We start from the raw sequence: 18,619 nt of genomic DNA, 5'->3' as shown, positions 1-18,619 counted from the left end.
ATCTGTAGCAGTGGCCATCCTGAAGGGGCCCCTCCAGATGTGATTTCATCTTGACTCCATTCAGAGTTAGGCTGATGGACCACCACGGTGCCCAGCTTGTGGTCACAAATGACCTTTCCTGAGATGGCAGAGAGCAGGTTAAGGGGCCGGAACACAATCTTTCGTGGGTCCTTTTTTAGTTTAGGGTTGATAGAAAGAATTAAAGTGGCACAAAAGGGAGGCTGATTTAAGCACAACAAAAGGGAGTTGTGCTTAAATAGTTTTCCATGATCAATCCTAATTAAAGATTTTTACAAATTATCTTCTCACAAGTTGCTAAGCAGGGACCATATCACAGTAAGTTGCGGGGCACACAGGAGTAACTTCATGAATATTTCATGAAAGGACTGGCAACAATGATGAAGACATCAGGACCCTGATGGCCCCCCAAGGAACATGGTGGACTTAGCCATATAGGCCTCAAGAACACATAGATCATCTCCAATAATTGTTTAGATTCCACATGATCTTTTAGATGCAAAAAGTGATCCTGAGAGTCTTCTCTTTGGCCTGTGTTTTGCTTTTTCATTCCCCAATGAAATATATATATATATTGCCCAGGCATTCTACACACTCTTGAATATTGCAGATGACAGCTATCACTTATTAAGCATCTCCTCTAACTCACAGAATCTTTAATTTTAACCCTCCAAGATTAGAATTATTAGCTTCATTTTTTATATGAAAAAGATGAGGTTCCAATAATTTGTTCAAGGCCAGACAGCCAATAGTAGGGCTATCTAATGATAAAGGCGGCAAAGAGGTGAGCATAAAATACCTGCTGATAGGAATGTGAGATGGGGGTGAGAGGGAAAAAGAACCTGGAAAAGAAGTCAGAAGACCTGGTTGGCTCCTCATCTCAGCTCTAATACTCTGTGACCTCGAACAAACCCTTCCCTCTCTGGACCTCAATTTCCTAACATGTAAGAATAATACTCAGGTAATATCTGGTTTTCTATAAATTCTTGAGCAGTCTGATCCTGGGACTCCCTCTGGCACTGCCTTTGTCCAGAAGTGGTGTGTGGCTGGGCCAGGGAGAGAACGTCTTCGTCCTCGTTTGCAGACACTGGCTCTCTCCTCTTGGCCAGGCAGCAGGTGGTGACGAGAGAAAATGTCCTCTAAGGAAGGACTCGGGACAGCCTCTCTCCAGCATCCAGCAGCCTGCCTCTTCATGCCCTGACACTTCTGCCTTTTTCCCAGAGTCAGTGTCCTGAAAACTTTGTCTTTGCCTGGAAAGCACTGAATGGTAGAATCTCTCCTCATCTCAGGTCTCCATTATGCATGACCCTCCTCTACAGCTCACCCCCTTCTTGAACACTCTGTGGTAGGAACTCACCAGGTCACAAGAAACCCCTCCCATTTTTGTACAACTCCAGTTCTTAGAAAACTCATTGTTTTCCTGAGCTGATACCTGGGGCTGTTCAACTTCCACAAGCTGGTCTGAGGTGTCATGGGTGCAACGGTGTCCTCCCAGGGGCGCTGCTAATTGTCCTCGCTTGGCTAATGACTCCTGCTAATTGCTTATCCTCTCTGCTCTCCCTCCTGTCTTACATTCCCATTTGAGATCATTGCCCATTTCTTCTCATTGGTCCTCCCAGTAGCCCAGGAGGAAAGCACTGAGCTGTTAAAATAGTGTGTCCTTCCCAAACATGGAGTCAGTACTGAGCAGGGCCCTGCCACTCGGGAGTCCTGACTGGAAAGTACAGCTTCCAGGCCAGCTCTCTCCTGCCTCTCTCCTCCCCAACCCCTGGTGATGCCGCCCCCTTTCCTCACCGGTGCTGACCTCTGTGCTTGGTCCTTCCCATCTGCAAGGAGGCTCACTCTCCCACTTTATTATTGGAATTAGAAAAAGACCACTGTTCCTTTCTGCTTTCCCTAAATCAGGCAAAGGCCTTGTCTTCATACCTTTTCAGCCATCAGATAAGGATTCCTCCTGCACTGCTGACAGCAAAAGAATAGAGTTGCTCAAATCTGCCCAAGGGCCCCACGCCCCTGCTATACAGACCCAGTCACACCTGTCATCATGCAGTCCACGCAACCAACAGTCCTCTTCCTCACAGGAAAAGCCTGTACAGTATCCCACCCACCAGGACCAGGACTCCACCTCACCATAGCCTCTGTGTCCTTTCCTTCCTTCTGGATTTCCTGGGTCAAGAATCCTCATAGACTCTCGAGGAATCAGGGGGAGCAGTCACATAGAGGCAGCCTACACCCCGCAGGAGGCCCAGGTGAACCCAAGGTCGGCCTCCCATCCCAGTCACTTCTGGAACATTAGCATTCCCACTTCCTGCCAGTGCCTCCAGGCCTTTTGCTTGTTGAAGACTGTGGTCCCTATTCTCTATATTTCAAAAAAACTTTTCTAAAGATAGAACAATCAGCCTCTCCAACAAGCCCAACCCTCCTGAGACATTATGGAAGAGTTCTAAGATTAAGGAAAAGAGGGAGGGGAGGGTGGAGGGTGATTAATACCTTTGATTCAGAGTCAGTCTGGAGAGGAAGAATCTGGAGGGAGAGCTGCTCAGTAGAGAAATACTAGGTGTACCGGTTGATAATGCGAATTTTTTTCAATAGATGGAGTTACACATATGTTGATATATATGCGATTTGATATGTATGCTATTTTGTTGTGTGACAACAAGCTTCAAAACTTCATATGTCAAATTTTCTGAAGGTGTTAACATCATAGATATTTTTACACTTAAAAATGTCGAATTTCGTGCCAAAAAAAGAGCATTTGCGGGAAGTTTTAATTCATTACTTTACTAGTAAAAGTGACATTGTCCTGCATTAAAATCCACCTGTTCTGGCACATTTCATTTGGAGTTGGTTTCTCCTTCTCTGTGCCTGGTTCAGAGTCACCCCAGCTGCTGTGGGCATGAGCAGCCACTGCCCACCGTGGTCACATGTTGGCCCTTCCACTAAACAGCACAGGAGGGAGGAAGAATCCTTGAGGTGGCTGACTATGTGCATTCCAGTGCCTGGTCTGGTGAAACAGTGAATGAATGAAACAATACTAACCCTGGCCCCATCCCAGACATGCGCAGTCCTACCCCACTCTGAGGGTGAAGGAGTAGAAGAAAGCTGAATGAGGTGTGTGTGCCTGAGTACCCACCAATATTTGTGGTACACCTCCTGTGCCTCCAACAGAAGTTACAAGTCAGCACTTCCCATGTGGTTGCCTGGGGAGGTCAGCTTGGTGCCAGAGAGTGGAACAGAGAAGGGCAGGGGTTGGTGAGATGAGACCAGGGGAGCCTTGACTCTCCCACCCATTCCTGAGCGACAGTCAAAGGCACATGTGGCTGGGAAAGCAACAGGGAATAGAGGAGTGGGACCTGTGTCCTTGTCCTGGCTTTGCTCCCTTGACCTCAGTTTCCCCTCTACAACTTGTGAATGAAGACACCTTCCTGGCTGTCTCCCCAGGCGGTTGTGAAGATTAACTGAAGTAACTTATTGAGCATGCTCTAAACCACACAGTGCTGTACCCTTTTCTAATGAGCGAAGAACCCTGTGCACAGCAGAGTTCTACACTACACGGCACAAATGGTGCCTGTTTCTGGAAGAAGATGGCTCTGTGGTTTAAGAGGCTTCATGAAGACAGTGGGCTTGCGGAGGAGCCCAGGGGAGTTCCCAGCCAAGCAAAGACCAGAGGGAGGTGCACAGTCCCTGGCAAGCACCATGCACGTGTCAGGCCCTCCACAAAATGCGGTCAAACCAACACTGACAAAGTGTGGCATGTTCTGGAGGCCATGAGTAGAGCTGAGTGCCTGACCAGAGGGTGAACACTGGGTCGAAATGGGAAAAGGTTGGATGAGTGAAACCGAATTTCAAAGGGCCTTGGGGGAAAGCCTGGGCATTCTGTGCAGTGAGAGTGATGTGATATGAAGAAACAGTGCTAAGGGGAGACTCATCCATCCTCTGAGAGAATTCAGTAAGAGCTTCAAGATCTGCTTCTCTCTGGGCCAAGTCCCTGCCCCTCACAAGCGATCAGCAATCTGGGGTTTCCTCATGCAGAGCTCCTTGCTTATAATGTTCAGTTTCTTTGTTTTCTAAGGTAAAAAAAAATCTTAGACATCTCCTCTCAAACCCCCAACAAATGCTGGGAACCTTTCAATAATGAGCAACTCCTAGTCTCTCAAGGCAGCTCGGCCATTTGGAAATGTTTCTTATATTAGGGCAAAATTCTCATTCTTCAATGCCTATTCCTTGTGGAACTACTCTTTCCTTCCTCGTGGAAAGATAGATGGTGCTGAGGTCGCCCAGCCTACCATATCTAAATTAAACCTCTCCAGCTTCTTCCTAGACCATGGTGTACAGCCCTTCACCATCCCAAAATGCTGCCTCTGGCTGCTGTCCCTCTCTGACCATGGTCCTGAGCTGTGACTATCTGTCCTAACAAGGTTTGGCCAATGATGAGGAGAGGAGCTCTGCCTCCCTGGGTCTTTGCCAGCTAAAGGACCGCCCAGTGAAAGATACAGACCAGGCACACTGCATCCTTGGTCTTGCAACCAGGGGAAAAAGGAGGAAAATAACAACTGCAAGCATCCAACAGTCAGAGTTGGGAGATTAATGACAGGAAAGGACTTGCTGCAGAAGGGGACACGCTGATTGGTATTCTGACAGCTGCCCATAAACTCATTCATGAAACTATGGAGCGGAAGAGGCACCATGGGGCTGGAAGCTAAAGTGACTCACTTCACATAAAAGCCATTAATGGAAGCAGCCTAAAAATTTAAGGCAGCAATTGACTTGGGTGCCGGAAGGGAGGGCAAGGCTGAGACCCTGCTGAAGAAAGTACTGCTCCTTGCTCCAGATAGCTCCCCGCCGTGTGTACTTTGAGACTGTGCTGGGCCGTGTAGGACCTCCTTGCTGGAAATGTGACCTGGGCCAAAATTATCTTGAGCAGCAGAAAGCAGTGAAGTAGAGGACAGAGACCCCCCCCCCAAAAAAAAAAAGAGAAAAAGAAAAATAGTGGACCGTGAGCTCTATATAGCTGTTGTCAACAACTCACCCACTGTGAAACTTCTGAATTTCAGACAAGGGAGGGAGCCCTGGACCTATGCTCAGCCCTGATGACCAAGGGTGGGCTTTCAGCGTTTCCGTGATGTAAGTTAGTGACAACTGAAAAGAGGGATCATTGATGGTGGAAAGAGGACTGGACCTCTACCACTAGTCAGCTGTGTGACCCTGGACCAGTCACTGAGCCTCTCTAGACCTTCACATTCTTACCTGTAAAATGAAGGGTTGGTCTATCCCTTCCAGCCCTGCAGTGCAGGCTTAATGGAAATCTGTTTTGTAGTGGGGAACCTGAGCCACAGAGGAGTGATGTAACATATCCAAAGTGGCAGGGTCTGGATTCAAATTTGGGCCACCTGGCTCCAGCCCCTGCTCCTAACCACATTGCTTCCTGCCTCCCCCTTCCTGGCAGGGAGGCCCTGGGCAGGATTATAAAATGAGCGGCTTCCCTCCGGACCTCCAGCTGCACCTTCTGCCTCTCTTCTCCCCCTGTGGGTACAAGCACATCTGCAAGACTCTCTTGTGATTAGGAAAGGCTTTTATGAATTTACCCAGTATGTGTAGTAGCTGAGAGGGCTGACTTGGCATAACATCCACCTCTGTTCAAATGCTGGATCTCATTAGTTGCTCACTTTGAGTAAGTAACTCAATTCTCTAAGCCTCCATTTTCTGATCTGTAAATTGGGAACATATAATGGGGACAGATGACCCCTCGCATGGTTGTTTTAGGGCTTCAATCAGTTAATATGTGTTAAGTGCACGGAAGAGTAGCTGGAATGGAGCAAGTGATCAAAACACTGAGCTGTTATTGCTATTAAAATAGAAATGACTATATTTGCACGCTGAGGGACAAGACCCTAAAATGAAGGAGTTACCACTAGACATCACTGGATTGAGTTGGAGAGGGATTGGGGACTCAAATCGTTCCTGTTCCTTTCCTGTCATACCACATGGGTGACCATCTACTGCTAACCCTGGCCTTGCAGACCAGAATAATGTCCTCTCTCCAACCTAAAAGTTGTTTTGTGCCTAAAAGAATTGGATTTCCAAAGGAATTCTACAAATAGAGGCCCCGTCATCTACATCTAGAAGCCCCTGTCACATCCCCAATGAATGCGGTGAGCTGTTTTCCCTTGGAGGTGTCAACCCTCCTGTGTGATCCGATGTCCTGTTTGCACCTAGTCCCAAGGGCCTGAGAATGTCCATGCTGCCCTGTCGCCCCTAATGAAGGTGAGGTTGGGGTGGTGAGGGGCTGTTTATTTGATGCAGCCAAACCTCCTTCCCCTGCCTCCTCCTGCCACTGCCCACTTCCCCTCAACCCCAGTAATAACTGAGGTGGCCTGACTCAGTGGCAGCACAGTTGTGGAGAGATGTTTTCTGCCTGGGAGCCAGCACTGGATGTTTATGTCCTGCTGAGAGCACAGCCACCCTCATCTTCTTCTCTGGATTATAGCTGCAGATCAAGGGCAGGCACACACGCCTCCTCCCAGTTTATAGCAGTAATAATAATTATGGTGATGGCACATCATGCTTATATTGTGCCTTTTTAATGAGGCCACTTTGTTTGGCTTCTTAATATTTAATCCTGTTTTATATTTACTTTCTGATGGCTTAAAATCAGCCAGGCTTTCATTGCTTATGTGGAGGGTGCCACGCTGGGCCTGGGCTGCAGCAGTTGTTGAGCCGGCTCTGGAGGCTGGTGGCACCTTTCTCTGTGACCTTCCACCCAGGCAGGCTGCTGTGGCTGGAACCGTTTTGCTCTCTCTCTCACCATTTCTTTCCTTTTCCCCCATGCATTTGCTTTTCTCCTTTCCTGATCTCTTTCTTTCCCTTATAAGAGATCTATAATTCATCACCTAGTTCAATTTATTTATATAAGAGATGAGGAAAATGAGACCCCCAAATCATCATGTGACTTGGAGCTATTTATTGGCAAGGCCAAGAAATGGACTACCTGGCATTTACTAGACTCCAGTACAGGGAGATTCCCGAGACCCTGAGCTGGATAAAGGCATGCAAAGAGCTTCACCAGCAGCTTGGGACTCCCCGTGGCCAGGGGCTCGATCTAACAAACTGAGGGAAAGTAGTAGGAATAACTGCTCAAGTTGGTTTTTCAGCAAGAGAAAATTAAATTTGATGAAATGTGATAAAGTTCCTTTGAAGAGAGTCTCCTGGGACTGTAACCAGAATGTTTGATCTGTCCTGCCATGGGGCTAAAGCAATCCCTGTGCTAATACCCTACCTCACTAGTTCTTACCAGTAATTCAACCTGCAAATATGGATGTAAGCCAAGTTATTCTGGAGGTTGCCTGATGTAGCCTGGGCTCCAGGGCAGCCATTCTGTACTATTACTAGCTATTAGCAGTCACCTTCAACTGTTAGGGACTAGCCTTCACCTGTCAGTGGGCTAATACTGTCTACTTTGCCCACACAGGTAGCTGTGGAAATTGGTGATTTTAGGAAAGGCTAATGAAAATGCAGGCAGGGCTTAAGGAGTCAGCAAGGGAGGCAGGACCCTGAGGGCAGCACCCGGAGGGAGCTATTATCACCACAAGCCTGAAGGGACAAGAGGAGAGAGCAGCTTTCAGAAGTTTGAGAGGTGGTCATGACAAAAGGGTCACATGGCAGACCTGTGGCCCTCGGCAACAGAGGCAGCCAATGTGCACCAACCCGCAGGCAAGCACCAGGGGTGGAGAACCCAGCCTCACTCACCTCAGGCCTCAATGATGTCCATCCTATTGGTGCTTCCGAAGGCCAACCCAAAAGGGAGCTCACTGATGAAGTTTACAAACTCCTGCAGGATTCAGGGTGTGGGGGAGAGGGATGGAGAGTGCATCTGAAGGACAAACCTCGTGAGGTCCAGCATACAGGACTGCCCTTAAAACTCTGTGAAGATATAGTGCTATTATTATAGCTTCACATTCTGTATCACTAGAGCTGAAAGGAAATCCAGAAAATTCTGATATAAAGTCTCCGGCCTTGAAGAAGTTAAAATTTAGTTAGGGACAGAGGTCTAATACTTACTCAGCAAACTATAATAAAAACAGATTAAAATTAATTGGTAATATTAGGAAATACTCATAGTACTTATCATTGTACAGAGTTATTTTATAGATGTTTCGCTTAATTCTTGCCAGAACCTCTCAAAAGGAACAGTATCATTATCTTCTTTTTACAGATAGGAAACCTGACCTCAGAGAGGTTAGATAGCTCCCCAGAGTTACACAGCTGGGAGAGGTGGGATTGAACCTTGAATTCAGGCTTTTATTTGTAATTCCCAGGGGTCGCCATATTCCTGGAGCTCAGAGGAGGGGACTTGGCAGCTGGTGGTCCTGAAAGCCCCACACACTGGACCTGGGCCCTCAGGAACGGGCCCATTTTGATTAGCTTAGGAGCCAGCACGCTCTTTGTCTGAAGGATCTGTTAGCAAGTATTGTAGGCTTTAAGGCCACATAGAGCCGCTACTGCAACTATTTGACTCCGTGGTTGGAGGGTGAAAGCAGCCGCAGGTCACATTTATGCAGGTGGGCGTGCTTGTACTCCTCGAGACTTTATGTTTTCAGAGCAAGTGGCAGTCTGGGTTTGGCCCAGGGGCTGTAGTGTGGGGGAAGCAGTCAGGCACTTCTTGAGGGGATATGATATAGGACAGCATAGCTATACTAATAAAAAGGTAATATGCTAATTAGACCGGACATCCATCCAGACGTCCTTCCGGACAAAGCCACGGTGGCAGGGGCCGCAGAGGCAGTCCAGACGTCCTTCCGGACAAAGCCACGGTGGCAGAGGCCAAGGCAGAGGCAGTTAGGGGCAATCAGGCCGGCAGGGGAGGGCAGTTAGGGTGATCAGGCTGGCAGGCAGGGGAGCAGTTAGGGGCGATCAAGCAGGCAGGGGAGCAGTTAGGGGCATCAGGCAGGCAGGCAGAGTGGTTAGGGGCAATCAGGCAGGCAGGCAGGTGAGCGGTTAGGAGCCAGTGGTCCCGGATTGTGAGAGGGATGTCCAACTGCCGCAGGGATCTGGCCTAAACCAGCAGTCGGACATCCCCTGAGGGGTCCCAGATTGGAGAAGGTGCAGGCTGGGCTGAGGGACCACCCCCACTCTGTGCACGAATTTTGTGCACTGAGCCTCAAGTATATATATAAAAGCCCAGAGGTTGGAATAAAGATGCACATTCAGGGACAATGAGCAGGGTAATCTGCACCAACCCACATGCAAGCACCAGGTGAGTGCGCACCCAGCCTCACTCGTCCCGACTCCGGGGAGAGTTTCTCCTGGAAGTAACAGGAAACAAGAATGGATAGGTAGTACTTTAGTAGTTCTGTTGCAAGGGAAGCTCTACCAACAGAACCACAGGAATTTATTCTCAACAGTTCTGGAGACCAAAAGTTCAAGATTGAGGTGTCAGGAGGGTTGGTTCCTTCTGAGGGCCATGAGGGGAGGGTGTGCCCCAGGTGTGTCCCCACAGCTTGTAGATGGCCCTCTTGTTCCTATGTCTGCACATCGTCTTCCCTCTGTAAGTGGCTGTGCCCAAATGTTTTCTTCGGATTAGGACACCAGTCATATTAAATTAGAGCCCAACCTCATGGCCTCATTTTAATTTAATGGTAATTATCTCTTTAAAGACTCTAGCTCCAAATACAGCTCCGAGGTACAGGAGTTAGGACATCGCCATGAATTTCTGAGGGGGCACCTTCGGCCATCACAGATAGGATGGAGCCAAATTTCAGGGAGTTTTAGATTCAAGATTAGAGTCAATAAGATAGGAAATTAGGAATCCTCTTGCTTGTTAGATATATCTCTGATTAGTACTTTGAGGAAATGAATGCTTATTATACCACTCATCTGCCAAAAAAGATAATAAAATTGGTATCTTCCAGTAAATGGCAAAATAAGTGTTTCAGTCCCATCTAAGAGTGCAGGGAAGCCTGGGCAGTGGGTCCCAGCAGGCTGGCCGGCCAGGATTCAGCCCCTCGGCTCCACACAGCACTCCACAGCACTAGAGCAGCACAAGGTGGCAGAAAATGCCTTCATCTACTGCCTGGGTGTCTGGCCCTGATGCTCTAACCCTCTTCCAACAAGAGGAGATAAATTATTGACAGCAGTCAGTGAGCTCTCTGACCTTGGCTAATGAAGCTACCAGCTGAGTTCCAGGATGAAGATGGCAAATCACAAGAGAGGCCAGCCATTCTTGCTGACAGTCACAACAGGTCACTGCAAAGCCCCATCCCCATGACAAAGTCAAAGCTGTTTAGCATGACCAAAGATTTCAGAAGGAGGCAGATTCCTCCATCTCTCCCCACATTCATTCCTCATTCCCTCAATGGAGTTTTGCTCTATCGTCACTCAGCCAGTTATGATGCATAAGATGATCTGAGACAGAAGGCCTCAAGAAGCAAGGCCAGATGTTTTACATGTGGATGGTTCTTTACATGTCTCTTCCAGCCTCGAGGATGGGAAAGATAGGAGGAAGGGAAGGAGAGGAGAAGGGAAAAGGAGTAAAAGACAGAATACCTAAGAAGATTTTGCTTCCGTGTCCTCTGTGGATTGATTGCTAAGTAACTTAGTGACTTGCATTGTCTTTATCAATACTGAAGGTGCTCCTACTCTCAAACCTTGGGCCCTTCTGAAGTCATTTTTTATTCATGTAAATGAGTTTGGCCATCTTTGGGCACATGTTGCATCATGTTTGCATTAAGATGGCTAAATGAGATCTAATTTCTTTTTATGGGAAGCATGAGTGTTAACATGGAGCAACAGCCTGGAGCAGACCCACTCCTTGGAGATTTGTCTTAAACCCCAGAAGGATCTGACTGGAGACAACCGTTAGTTTTCTGGAGGATCGTGTGTTCTGAACCTGTTCTTTCTCTGTGGATCACAGCAGCAGAAAGGCTGGCCAACTGATCTATGCAGCCGTGTTTTCTAAGCACTGCCTGGTATTCAATGGAGGATTCCTAAATTTTAGTGAAGAAACCCTCAAAAGGTTTGCAAACCCAGATATACCAGGAAACACCAATCTTCATAGCAGTTTAGACCTATGCTCCTCTCCCTGTATGAGTCATGTGATTTCCAGTTTCAGGAGATTACCTCCTGTCAGAAGTGGCTTATTATACCCCTGGTATCCACATAGCTGTTCTCCAGGCAGATCAGGGGAGACAAGAACTGTGCACCTCCCTTGAGACACAGAAATTGTCCTACTAAGCACCATTCAAGCAAGAGTTGCCAACAAGAGTAGATGTTTGGGGAAAAGACGACATTAATTCAAGATGTAGTCAGTTTTGGGCAAGATGGTGTCTGTACTCATTGTAGCCATTGGTGATATTATCAAATATGTAATTATGTATCCACCCCCTGCAATGACAGCTGTTAATTACTCTTTCGTGAAAATAGCATTTTCTTCTGGAATCTTCTCAGCAGAAGCCAAGAGACAGGAGAACCCAGAGACCCAGATTTGATCCACAGTACCTATAACAGTGAAGTTAGAAAGTCAGAAAACCAGCTTTCTCTCTAGTGGTCTTCCTCAGCATTCTTCTTCCTAAATCCATCCAATGATGCACATTTCATTCCACAGAGGGTACATCATCATCACATTGTCTGCAGATGAGCAGGCTCAGGCTTCACTTCTCAGGGCATGCAGAGGGCTGCCTTTAGAGGAGAGGTGTCCTTGGGCACCTAGCTAGGTTCATCGCCATCTTTCTGCCTTGATTTCCCACCAGTTCAAAGGAGGAGTCAAGTTGTCCATCTTATACCCAGAATTCATGTCCAGTATTTATAAATCTCAACTATCAACTGTTAGTGAATCTAAGAAGGAATCCAAGTCCATCTCTCTAGGGTAGCAAGTCCCTCCAAGAAGCAGCTATGATCCTGCTGTCTAATCCCTTAGTAATAGGAATACAATTGCTTCCTCGCCCATCTTATTCCTTCACAGGCTTATGGGATGAACTATTATAGGCACTAATATGTTATTGTACTGTTCCTTCCAGGTGAGGTATTTTCATTTCAGCAAGAAACCTTCAGATATAACTTTACCTAAAATAGCAGGTCTAGTGGAGGGAGATGATTAATTTTTAAATATATTTTTATTGATTTCAGAGAGGAAGGAGAGAGAGAAAAATACAAACATCAGCGATGAGAGAGAATCATTAACTGTCACAACAGGTCACTGCAAAGCCCCATCCCCATGACAAAGTCAAAGCTGTTTAGCATGACCAAAGATTTCAGAAGGAGGCAGATTCCTCCATCTCTCCCCACATTCATTCCTCATTCCCTCAATGGAGTTTTGCTCTATCGTCACTCAGCCAGTTATGATGCATAAGATGATCTGAGACAGAAGGCCTCAAGAAGCAAGGCCAGATGTTTTACATGTGGATGGTTCTTTACATGTCTCCTCCAGCCTCGAGGATGGGAAAGATAGGAGGAAGGGAAGGAGAGGAGAAGGAAAAAGGAGTAAAGGACAGAATACCTAAGAAGATTTTGCTTCCGTGTCTTCTGTGGATTAATTGCTAAGTAACTTAGTGACTTGCATTGTCTTTATCAATACTGAAGGTGCTCCTACTCTCAAACCTTGGGCCCTTCTGAAGTCATTTTTTATTCATGTAAATGAGTTTGGCCATCTTTGGGCACATGTTGCATCATGTTTGCATTAAGATGGCTAAATGAGATCTAATTTCTTTTTATGGGAAGCATGAGTGTTAACATGGAGCAACAGCCTGGAGCAGACCCACTCCTTGGAGATTTGTCTTAAACCCCAGAAGGATCTGACTGGAGACAATCGTTAGTTTTCTGGAGGATCGAGTGCTCTGAACCTGTTCTTTCTCTGTGGATCACAGCAGCAGAAAGGCTGGCCAACTGATCTATGCAGCCGTGTTTTCTAAGCACTGCCTGGTATTCAATGGAGGATTCCTAAATTTTAGTGAAGAAACCCTCAAAAGGTTTGCAAACCCAGATATACCAGGAAACACCAATCTTCATAGCAGTTTAGACCTATGCTCCTCTCCCTGTATGAGTCATGTGATTTCCAGTTTCAGGAGATTACCTCCTGTCAGAAGTGGCTTATTATACCCCTGGTATCCACATAGCTGTTCTCCAGGCAGATCAGGGGAGACAAGAACTGTGCACCTCCCTTGAGACACAGAAATTGTCCTACTAAGCACCATTCAAGCAAGAGTTGCCAACAAGAGTAGATGTTTGGGGAAAAGACGACATTAATTCAAGATGTAGTCAGTTTTGGGCAAGATGGTGTCTGTACTCATTGTAGCCATTGGTGATATTATCAAATATGTAATTATGTATCCACCCCCTGCAATGACAGCTGTTAATTACTCTTTCGTGAAAATAGCATTTTCTTCTGGAATCTTCTCAGCAGAAGCCAAGAGACAGGAGAACCCAGAGACCCAGATTTGATCCACAGTACCTATAACAGTGAAGTTAGAAAGTCAGAAAACCAGCTTTCTCTCTAGTGGTCTTCCTCAGCATTCTTCTTCCTAAATCCATCCAATGATGCACATTTCATTCCACAGAGGGTACATCATCATCACATTGTCTGCAGATGAGCAGGCTCAGGCTTCACTTCTCAGGGCATGCAGAGGGCTGCCTTTAGAGGAGAGGTGTCCTTGGGCACCTAGCTAGGTTCATCGCCATCTTTCTGCCTTGATTTCCCACCAGTTCAAAGGAGGAGTCAAGTTGTCCATCTTATACCCAGAATTCATGTCCAGTATTTATAAATCTCAACTATCAACTGTTAGTGAATCTAAGAAGGAATCCAAGTCCATCTCTCTAGGGTAGCAAGTCCCTCCAAGAAGCAGCTATGATCCTGCTGTCTAATCCCTTAGTAATAGGAATACAATTGCTTCCTCGCCCATCTTATTCCTTCACAGGCTTATGGGATGAACTATCATAGGCACTAATATGTTATTGTACTGTTCCTTCCAGGTGAGGTATTTTCATTTCAGCAAGAAACCTTCAGATATAACTTCACCTAAAATAGCAGGTCTAGTGGAGGGAGATGATTAATTTTTAAATATATTTTTATTGATTTCAGAGAGGAAGGAGAGAGAGAGAAAAATACAAACATCAGCGATGAGAGAGAATCATTAATTGGCTGCCTCCTGCACATTCCCCACTGGGGATCGAGCCTGCAACCCCGGCATATGCCCTGACCCGGAATCGAACCGTGACCTCCTGGTTCATAGGTTGACACTTGATCACCGATCCACCCTGGCTGGACAAGGGAGATGGTTTAGATGCTCTTCCAATCACTTGCCAACTTTGCCTGCATGAAGGACCAAACCTGGTCAAATTCAATCATTTTACGAAGCTTTATCTCTTGTTTTGAAAATTATCATACAGTTATTTCTGAAGTTGGACAAGATAGGACAATGTTGATGCCAAAGCCAAAAGTTGGATGGGATGATGCTTCCATATAACCGGTCACAGTGTTTATGGCTTTTCATCATTGGCCAGGGTTCCTGTACCCCCAGACAACTGTGTGAACAGAGACTTGGTGAATGGCAGCCTCATGTTTATCCCCTCTGAATAGAAGACCCCTCGTGAGATGTTCACTTGAGTGACTGTTATTCTAAACTGAGACATATCTTCTTTTCCAGAAGAAAAGTCATTCATGTCAGCTCCTCACTCTCAGTGCTTTTTTCAAATAGGATTTTTCAAAAGTTAAAATGCTACAGGTTGTGAAGTTTCTGCTTATTTCAAGTTTTGTCTTTAAAATATGTGTTTGGGAAATGGACCTTTACCTAGATTAAAATAAGCCTGACCCTTTTCTATCATGAGCCAATCTTCAGAATTCTCACTAACAAACAGCATTCAAGGATGTTCACTGAACATCATCTGACTTTTCGGGCAAGGGGATGAGATAAAGAAGCATCTAAAGTTTGGATTGACTTTCCCTTCATGCTCTTTCCTGGAACTGATGGGGCCACCCATCCATTCCTCATCAGGACGCTGCTTCTGTCCATGAGCAGTTGTGGGTTTCCCACCTCACTAGTCATCGGTGACTATGCCTCATTCCCCACTCATCCTCAGCACCCTCCATGGCACAGTTAATGCCAGTTCTATAAAAGGAGTGGGAAAACTGTCTTTCTTGGGAATTTGCTAATGCATTTGATATCTAGATCTCAGAGTCCATTGCAGAATACAGAGCTCCCCCTGTTCCACTCGCAACAATCATTGTCTTCACACTCTCACCAGCACCCTCTCTTCAACTACAGTCCAGGACCAAGAGAAGCTCACATAATTCTTTCTTATATACAAACCTCCTCAAAAGACCACCCATTGACAAGTAATTGAGCAACTTCTTTGCTGTTTAAACCCATTAAAAAGTGAAACATATATCTTTGGGATGTGATCAGGCCTGTGGCACTTGGTAGGTCTTTACTGAATGGCATTGAATGATTGAATTGGACAAAGGGGCAAGTAGATCCACAGTTGCTTTCTACCTGCAAGTGTCTCGGTTGTAAGTGGCGATGGAGCCTTTGAACCTAATACAGGTGGGGGAGGGTCCAGTCAGGTGGCTGTTGGGTGGGGGTGAAGGAGGACACCAATGCTATGGTTTGATTTTAGCAGTTACACTGGAGCCTGTTCAATGGCACCTCCCACAGAAGTCAGCAGGGATGCATGGTGACCCCTCCCTGGAAGCTCTCTCCTCAGAGCCACTAACCAGACACACCAGTGTAGACTGAAGCCTCTGCGGCAGTAATTCCTTCTCCCCAATGTCTGTCATTTGTTTTGTGTCATTAGTTCACGTGATTTGGGGTTTTGGTTCTATTTTATTATGTGTTATTATTTGTTTTGGTTTATTGATTTTTACAATTTTCAGTTTATTTTTGGAGATGAAATGGATGTTCTTTGTGAAAGCTGAGTTCTTTGTTTCTTTCTTTTGCCCGTGGCTGACTGCATGCTCACTATTGATGTCTTGTTCCTGGTTCTTGAAAATGACCATCTTGTCTGTGAAAGGAGGAGCTGCAGCAGGCTTGCTTGATCAGAAGAAAGGGAAGTTTGCTTGGTTTAGTCACTCCACAGAAACCCATGGTAACGTTCCCTGTGCTCTGTGTGTTAATGTGTGTTGCTACATACCAGACTGGATGGGAGGGTATTTTTCTTGATGGCTTGTGATGCTGTGATCGTGTGTGTTTATATGTGTGTGTATATATTTGTATGTATGTTTGTGTTTTTGTAAGGGGGTGGTAATCTGTCTCACTCACAGCCACTGCCTTGTCATCTCTTTGTATAAAGTCAGCAGACGTAATAGTCAGCAGCTAGTCCTTGATGGAATCTTTCCTTTGGGTAGTGCCAGCCAAGATTAAGATCACTGTAAATGTAATCTTGGTACTGGTACAGGCAGTGCCTTGATTTAGAAGATAATATGGTTCCTCCTAATGCTCAGGCCTGCCTACTCCTAATTTGGTTGTCTTTCCATGCCCAGCACCACCACCATCACACCACTCCACACCTAAGGGGCACTCTGGGAGCAGCATGTCATGGAAAGTCAGAGAGCTTTCTGTACACAGCTCAGCTCTTTAAATAACGATGTTGGAAGAATTAAAGGGACCTCGGCCAGAAATCGCTGGAGAGAGATGGATTAAAAGACTGAAAGCTCTTCTATTATATTACTTCTTCATTAATGTGGATGGAATAAGGAATTCTGAAAGTCTTACCTTCCCAGTTCCCAGGGCTAAAACCATCCCTAAGGTCTGGTCTTGCTCCCCAGCTCCCTCAGACCTTGGGCTGCAAGGAGAGTGTAAGTGCTGTAAAATTCAACACTGTCCTTGGGCTATTCACCGTGTTCTGGTGATGTCCCCGCAGCCTGATTTGGCTTAAGAACCTCATCTGGTCCTAGAGTGTAGGAAAGGGAGTTGGTCAACATGGGGACAATCTAATGACCATGGTACAGAGGGTCCTGACGCTTGTGCTCCAATCCAAATTCCACCCCAAACTCTGTGTGACCTTGGGCATCTGTCCCTTGCTTAGACCTCGTTTTCCTGTCCTGTGAGGTGAAGGGGACAAGTTAGAGCTAGATAATGTCTAAAGTCCCATCCAGCTCCAAGTGTCTATAAAATGGCATCTAGATTTCTTATTACCCAACTTTATTGAAAATGACCCAAAGGTGGACAGGTTGCTCAGATGTGACAGTCAAACACATGGTAAGTCTTGGGCTTTCTCTTTGTATCTTCGGTGTTCTTGAAATGAGTCTCTTCCCACTCGCCCATCTTGTGTTCATCCACAAGAGAAGAAACTGGGGAAATCCATATAACCAGTAGAAGTCTTTTCCTGGGCTGTGGTGGCCCCATGGGGACTTGTCACATGGTGCCACATCACCTGACGCCACACCCTCACTAATGTAGATTCTCTGGCTGCTGAGGGCTAGTGGTTTTCTCCCCACATGAGGAGTTGTGTTCTGCAAGGAGAGCTGAACCAGGGCCCATGCTGTGAACAAAGGTTGGCACAAATAAGGAACTCACTGATATGTCATATTAAAAGGGTAATAGAAGGTAGAAAATAAATCTCTTGAATTAAATTCTTACTTGGAATCAAAAATAATAATAAAAGAAATGGCTTCTTCTAAGCCATCAAATGTGCTCCAAGGAGAAAACTCCTTCTGGTTTCAAAGCTCAGCCCTTGCCACCTCAGGGAGAGACTGGAGATGGCCAGCAGGTCAGCGCCAGTGGAAGTAGGTGGTTTATATCCCAGGTCAGCCTGTGGAGGTGGGAATGTCCCGGCTGCTGGAAGGGAGACTGCGTGCCTGCAGTCGAGCGTCAGGCCACAGTAAACTCGGTGTGGGACTCCTCCTTCCTGCGGGCTGCAGTGCCTGTGTGCACCTCAGTGCATGGTCCCCGCAGGCTCTAGGCAGCAGGTACTGTCCCAGACGTAACAGACTCAGGACCCCGTATGCACAACAGAAAGGAGGCTTTCCGCTAAATCCATCTAGTAGTTCATGCAGGCGGTGGAGATGCCTTTTCTACAAATAAGCAGGACCCTATGTTTGGGGATGGAGCCCCTGAGAATGGGTGGGAAAAGGTAAGAGAAATAAAATATTTTCCGGAAAGATCCCCTTTTTATGGCAAGTAGTGGATACAAATGGACAAGCTTACACAGCTTCTCTGAGGGTGTAGAGTTGAGGGTGGAGAAAGGTCCAATGGTGAGTGTTTTGACTATGTCTCCTATAGGGTAAATGATCCGATCGCCAGGTTCCCTTCCACATTCCACGACCTACCCTAGATAAGTAGCAGGCATGTCACTCCCTCATGGAAATCCTGGACCTGGCCAGGGCAGTGCAGGGCCTCAGCCTGCTCCCAGCAGCACCCCCACCCTCACCAGCGGGTGCTGTAGGCTACCCTCCTCCTGAGACTGGGGTACTGCACACTAATGCTCTTCTCTCCCCTTCTCCTCCCACCCTCATGCCTTGTTCTGCATCCCTTTGACTCTTGCAGTGAGCATGCCCACAAGTGAGACGGAGTCTGTCAACACTGAGAACGTGGCTGGTGGTGACATCGAGGGAGAAAACTGTGGGGCCAGGCTGGCGTGAGTAGGCACTTCCAGCGAGCACAGGGGCTGGGCTTTT

At 46.6% G+C, this 18,619-nt stretch overlaps 1 protein-coding gene across 1 annotated transcript in view; it reads left to right on the top strand.

Moving 5' to 3' along the window:
• CACNA1C (calcium channel, voltage-dependent, L type, alpha 1C subunit) overlaps nt 1-18,619 on the top strand; it is a 231,694-nt gene that overhangs the window by 74,945 nt on the left and 138,130 nt on the right. The window contains exon 7 of the mRNA XM_014539424.1: nt 18,489-18,579. Within this exon, the coding sequence (XP_014394910.1) occupies nt 18,489-18,579 (91 nt within the window). The remainder of the gene's footprint in view (nt 1-18,488; nt 18,580-18,619) is intronic.

Source organism: Myotis brandtii, unplaced genomic scaffold, assembly GCF_000412655.1.
Source record: "Myotis brandtii unplaced genomic scaffold, ASM41265v1 scaffold216, whole genome shotgun sequence".
Taxonomy (NCBI): Eukaryota; Metazoa; Chordata; class Mammalia; order Chiroptera; family Vespertilionidae; genus Myotis; species Myotis brandtii.
Note: the sequence above shows the minus strand (reverse complement) of the source record. Positions and strands in the feature narration are given on the sequence as shown.